Consider the following 6,661-nt stretch of genomic DNA (forward strand, 5'->3'; position numbering starts at 1 on the left):
TTACTGTTTAATCTAGATTATTGACTCTAGTGCAAGTGGGAGACTGAAGGAAATATGCCCTAGAGGCAATAATAAAGTTATTATTTATTTCCTTATTTCATGATAAATGTTTATTATTCATGCTAGAATTGTATTAACCGGAAACATAATACATGTGTGAATACATAGACAAATAGAGTGTCACTAGTATGCCTCTACTTGACTAGCTCGTTGATCAAAGATTGTTATGTTTCCCAACCATGGACATGAGTTGTCATTTGATAAACGGGATCACATCATTAGGAGAATGATGTGATTGACTTGACCCATTCCGTTAGCTTAGCACTTGATCGTTTTAGTTTACTGCTATTGCTTTCTTCATGACTTATACATGTTCCTATGACTATGAGATTATGCAACTCCCGATTACCGGAGGAACACTTTGTGTGCTACCAAACGTCACAACGTAACTGGGTGATTATAAAGGTGCTCTACAGGTGTCTCCGATGGTACTTATTGAGTTGGCATAGATCGATATTAGGATTTGTCACTCCGATTGTCGGAGAGGTATCTCTGGGCCCTCTCGGTAATGCACATCACTATAAGCCTTGCAAGCAATGCAACTAATGAGTTAGTTGTGGGATGATGCATTACAGAACGAGTAAAGGGACTTGCCGGTAACGAGATTGAACTAGGTATTGAGATACCGACGATCGTATCTCAGGCAAGTAACATACCGATGACAAAGGGAACAACGTATGTTGTTATGCGGTTTGACCGATAAAGATCTTCGTAGAATATGTAGGAGCCAATATGAGCATCCAGGTTCCGCTATTGGTTATTGACCGGAGACGTGTCTCGGTCATGTCTACATAGTTCTCAAACCCGTAGGGTCCGCATGCTTAAAGTTCTGTGACGATCGGTATTATGAGTTTTTGTGTTTTGATGTACCGAAGGTAGTTTGGAGTCCCGGATATGATACGGACATGACGAGGAGTCTCGAAATGATCGAGACGTAAAGATCGATATATTGGAAGGATATATTTGGACATCGGAATGGTTCCGGGTGAAATCGGGATTTTACCGGAGCACCGGGAGGTTACCGGAACCCTCCCGGTAATTGTATGGGCCTTAATGGGCCATAGTGGAGAGAGAGAGAGGAGGAGGCCAGGGCAGGCCGCGTGCCCCCTCCCCCTCTGGTCCGAATTGGACTAGGAGGGGGCGCCCCCCCCCCCTTTCCTTCCTCCCTCTCTCCCCCTTCCTTCTCTCCTAGTCCAACTAGGAAAGGGGGGAATCCTACTCCCGGTGGGAGTAGGACTCCTCCAGGGCGCGCCATAGCTAGGCCAGCCCTCCCCCCTCCTCCACTCCTTTATATACGTGGCCAGGGGGCACCCCATAGACACACAAGTTGATCATTGATCTCTGTTAGCCGTGTGTGGTGCCCCCCTCCACCATAATCCACCTCGGTCATATCGTAGCGGTGCTTAGGCGAAGCCCTGCGTCGGTAACTTCATCAACACCGTCATCACGCCGTCGTGCTGACGAAGCTCTTCCCCGAGGCTCTACTGGATCGTGAGTTCGCGGGACGTCACCGAGCTGAACGTGTGCTGAACGCGGAGGTGCCGTACGTTCGGTACTGAGGATCGGTCGATCATGAAGACGTACGACTACATCAACCGCGTTGTCATAACGCTTCCGCTTTCGGTCTACGAGGGTACGTAGACAACACTCTCCCCTCTCGTTGCTATGCATCACCATGATCTTGCGTGTGCGTAGGAATTTTTTTGAAATTACTACGTTCCCCAACAAAAAAACATGTCCAAAAAGTAGAAGTCGCGAACTGAGTGTATCCCAGATGGTTAGCTTCCTTTTGATGGAACCAGTCCACCAAGGTTCTACTTCTGGACTTGGCACTGATACTCGCAACTTCCTGGATTTATTTCAAGTATTCCGGCGATGTTCCTTTAGTAGGAGGAGATGTTTTCCTTGACTACGAGGCGTTTGTGGTGACTATCATTCTCAAGATGTGATGCCAGCTCAATATCTTGAAGGTCATAGATATAGAATGTGCTCGTGCGTCCAAAGAGGTGAGTGTATGTGGGCATATGTGGTTGTACTGTGTCAAAAAAAGGAGTACAAAATTTGGCTCTGGGAGCATATGCTCCCGAATGAACAGTAAATTCAAAATAAATAGTGATTTAAAAAAATAACTTTATTTGGATGCTCATGTTAGTCTAACAAGCGTGCTTGACAATTTTCATGTGACGCTAGATACTAGTGCTCGGTGAAAAAAACAAAATTAAGTGTAGCATTTAGAGATAACATTTGGCGTTCGATCTGTTTTTTCGCACCGGTCAAATAGCTTAGGCTTTTCCAGTAAACATTTGCAGGTACCATTTGAGTGCCACAATGAACACATCTCATTTCTTTCATTATGTTTTGACATTACAAAAAACATTTTTGACGGGCAGGAGCATATGCTCTCAAGAGCTGATTGGATTTTGGTAGAAGTCTTTCAACTCAAGAAAAAAATGGCTATGGTTAGGTGGACAGTGATATCCTCAGTCCACCTGGGTTCAAGTCCTGGTGCTCGCATTTATTTTGGATTTATTTCAAGATTTTCGGCGATGCGCGTTCAGTGGAAGGAGACGTTTCCGTCAACTATGATGCGCCTACGGTGACTTTATAAAATCTCAAGATGATATGCCAGCTCAATCTTTCGGAGGCGTTCATAGGGGTAAGGTGTGCGTATGTGCGTTCATAGGAGTGAGTGTACGCGCGTATATATGAGCGGCTGTGTCAGTACTGATGTTAAATAAATAAATAAAAGGAATGTAGAAGTGCCTCGCTGATAATTTCCTGTCCCGGGCCACCAAGAAACACTGGGTACAAAAGTCTGCGTGGTGACGGAGGCCTCCACATCATGGCCCGAGCCCGGACACCGGCTCCCACGTGGCAACACGCGGGAGGCTCGTGGAGATCGCGGGCAGCCCCCTCCCCTTATCGTCGCGAGGCGTCAGGCTCACTTCAGCCGCGAAAAATCGGCTGATTTCCGGCAAAAATATTCCATTCCACGCTCACATCTTCTTCCTTCTCCGAGAGACAGAGATATAGGAATTTCCCCGGACCCGAAAAAATCCCTCTTTTCCCGCTGCTCGACGGCGGCCGGCGGCAGCGTCCATGACCACAGTCGCCTCGCTCTCCCTGGTGCCGCACCTGCTCATCAAGCCCTCCTTCCGCTGCCTCTCCCGAAAGGTAGACACATCACCCCAAACTCCTCCAGAGTTTCTGAATTTCTAGTGTATCCCCAAATTATCCAGTTCTCGGCTAGTTGAACCGCGCCCACCCTGCCATGGTGAACTGATGGTTCTCTTTGTGGAAACTGTGGTGCAGGGAGTTGGCAGGTATGGTGGAATCAAGGTGTACGCGGTGCTCCGGGATGACAGTGCCGACTACCTGAAGGATAACCACCACTGGGAGGCTCTGTTCCATGTCGATGACCCCGGCCCGAGGGTTCCGATCGAGAAGGGCCAGTACCTGGAGGCCAAGCAGGCGCTCGACGTCGTCCGCTTCGACATCCAGTACTGTGACTGGAGGGCCCGGCAGGACCTGCTCACCATCATGGTGCTTCACAACAAGGTATGAAAAATATGTTCTGAACTCTGAATGATGGTAGCTAGTACTTGCAGTAGGTTCAGAGAAATGTTACCTGAAAAAAAGTTCAGAGAAATGTTTCTGTTTGCACTTGCTGAATTTCACCATGGTTGGTACTGATCAGGGTAAGGTATAGAGGGAACAATGGATGTTAGATAGATGCTTGATGTTGAAACTAACTGATGTATATGGTAGATAGTAATAGTAAGTTCAGAGAAATGTTTCATCTGCACTTAATGAATTTCACAATGAGTGCTGCTGGTCAGACTAAGGTATAAATAAATGATTAATGGATATTAGATTATGCCTGAGGTTGAAATTATGGATAAAATAACTAGTTGTTGTGGACTATATATAACTTGGACTGTGCGAAATGAAATGCAGGTGGTGGAGGTTCTTAACCCTTTAGCGAGGGACTTCAAGTCAGTCGGGAACCTGAGGAAAGACCTCGACGGGCTACAGGAGGAACTGGCAAAGGCTCACAACCAGGTATGTTTGTTGTCGGAAGAATCCAGCTAAAAGACCTTGCATAGTTGTCTGGAACCTCACTGTTAACTGTACATCGTACAGCTTTATTTATCGGAATCCAGAGTGTCGTCGGCCCTCGATAAGCTAGCGCAAATGGAGACGGTGGTCAATGAGAGGTTGTTGTCGGATGGGAGCGCTTTCGCAAACACGGCCGATTGCGCTTCTCTTGACCCGAGTACTTCTCTTGATACAACTACGAGCACTTCCTCTACGGTCCGAGTCGGAGCTAAAAAACCGAAGCGCCGCAGTCTCAACATTTCTGGCCCTGTGAAGCCTTACAGTGCCAATCTGAAGAACTTCTGGTACCCGGTGGCTTTCTCCAGTGACCTCAAGGATGACACAATGGTAAAGCAAAATGCCTGTGTCAAAGCTAATCGGTAGTTTGCGGTCATAGATACATGTGTTTATTTGACAAGCTCATGTGTGTGCTCTCAGGTGCCCATAGATTGTTTCGAGGAGCAGTGGGTAATATTCCGCGGAAAAGATAAAAGGCCTGGATGTGTGCAGAATACATGTGCTCACAGAGCTTGTCCTCTTGATCTTGGTTCAGTGAATGAGGGTAGAATCACTTGCCCTTACCATGGTAAGAACTCAGAGCAATTTTTTGTCCAGTCAGGTTTCTTGTGCTCATTAGTGTTGTCTGTTGTGACATGTAAATGATGATGTCCAAGTAATATTTTATTTTCTATGAACAATCTTCAGGGTGGGAGTATTCGACTGACGGAAAGTGCGAGAAAATGCCATCAACGAAGATGCTCAACGTGCGCATCCGGGCATTGCCGTGCTTCGAGCAAGAAGGAATGGTCTGGATCTGGCCCGGCGATGACACGCCCACACCCACCATCCCTTCTCTGCTGCCCCCTTCAGGGTTTACAATCCATGCAGAGGTAAAGAACAGCATGATGCTGCAGCAATCGTGCTATTGTGCAGGTGTCCTGTATATTTCAGTCTTGGACTTGATTGAATATTCTTCTTGATCTTTCAACAGATTGTGATGGAGCTACCGGTGGAGCATGGACTTCTTTTGGACAATCTACTAGACCTTGCTCATGCCCCTTTTACTCATACATCCACCTTTGCTAAGGGCTGGAGTGTTCCAAGGTATTTCTATACATCTGATGACACCAAGTAGTAGAACTGGCTGGTGAATGAACAGTTTTTGTATCCATGGTCATATTATGCCTGTGCAAGCCAACATGTTGATCTTGTGTTACTATTCTCAGCTTTGTGAAGTTCTTGACACCTACATCTGGGCTCCAAGGGTACTGGGATCCTTATCCCATCGATATGGAGTTCCGACCGCCCTGCATGGTCTTGTCAACAATTGGCATCTCCAAGCCTGGAAAGCTAGAAGGGAAGAGCACCCAGCAATGTGCAACGCATCTCCACCAGCTCCATGTATGCTTGCCCTCATCGACGAATAAAACCAGGCTGTTGTACCGGATGTCTCTCGACTTCGCACCCTGGATGAAGCACATGCCTTTCATGCACCTGTTGTGGTCACATTTCGCTGAGAAGGCAAGTCCCAAAATTTTGTAGCTACTCCCTCCATTCCATTATTACTGTCATGGTTTTAGTTCTTCATAACTATAACATGTCAACATGACAGATAATAAATTGGTAGTTAGTAACTGTCATTTGCAAACTAAGTCAGACGGGACTTGAATTGGTTTCAACAATTGTGTCTAACTGTTCTGACAATGGCAATCTTGCACGATCTTCTGCAGGTCTTGAATGAGGATCTGCGGCTTGTGCTCGGCCAACAAGACCGAATGAACAATGGAGCTAACGTTTGGAACTGGCCAGTGTCGTATGACAAGCTCGGCATCCGGTATCGGCTATGGAGGGATGCAGTCGAGAGGGGTGTCGATCGGTTACCATTCAGCAACGAAATTGAGAGTGGATCATAGGCAAACACATGACATCACCTGTAGTCTCTTTCTCTCGTGCCATTTCTTTGCCTGGCAATGGCAGCCAGATGACCCGTATGCACAGATTATTTGGTCGTGCATTGCAGCGCGGTTGTTCATCTGGCCAAATATTGCTACAGATAGAAGGATTCTGGGAAGGAAGCCCTGTGAAAAGGATAATGGGCACCATCATTGCAATTGTGTATTGTTAATTGTACACTAGCGGCTGCATCAACTGATGCAATTGTAATCTGAGGTTGATTTTCTGTTCTTTTTTTCTCCCCCTCCCTTCATTCATGTAAAGTATCCTCCAATGTTACTGTCAAAGCGTACATAATCGTATGGCAAAAGCATGCTCCCCTGGGAAATGGTTTTATGATAATCATAGTGTTTTCTCTAGGGAATTATAAATTTATAATCCTCATGTTGATATGTAAAGGGTTTTAGGCGAAAGCATTCTCTAGGGAATTATAAAGGGAAATGTATATTTTTCATCCCTCAACTCTTTCGAGAGTATAGAAATGGTCACTCAACTCCAAACCAGCAAACTTTAGTCCCTCAACTTTCAAAATCAGATAAGTTTAGTCCCT

The 6,661-nt window shown here is 46.2% G+C and overlaps 1 protein-coding gene across 1 annotated transcript; it reads left to right on the forward strand.

Moving 5' to 3' along the window:
- Positions 1-2,821: 2,821 nt before the first annotated feature.
- LOC109748314 (chlorophyllide a oxygenase, chloroplastic) lies at positions 2,822-6,453 on the forward strand. Its single transcript, XM_020307350.4, has 9 exons — positions 2,822-3,234; positions 3,373-3,618; positions 4,018-4,122; positions 4,204-4,506; positions 4,597-4,744; positions 4,864-5,048; positions 5,150-5,262; positions 5,385-5,679; positions 5,889-6,453. Exons 1-9 carry the CDS (start codon positions 3,160-3,162, stop codon positions 6,069-6,071), a joined length of 1,653 nt encoding a protein of 550 aa, XP_020162939.1. The 5' UTR covers positions 2,822-3,159; the 3' UTR covers positions 6,072-6,453.
- Positions 6,454-6,661: the final 208 nt, after the last annotated feature.

Source organism: Aegilops tauschii, chromosome 3, assembly GCF_002575655.3.
Source record: "Aegilops tauschii subsp. strangulata cultivar AL8/78 chromosome 3, Aet v6.0, whole genome shotgun sequence".
Lineage (NCBI taxonomy): Eukaryota > Viridiplantae > Streptophyta > Magnoliopsida > Poales > Poaceae > Aegilops > Aegilops tauschii.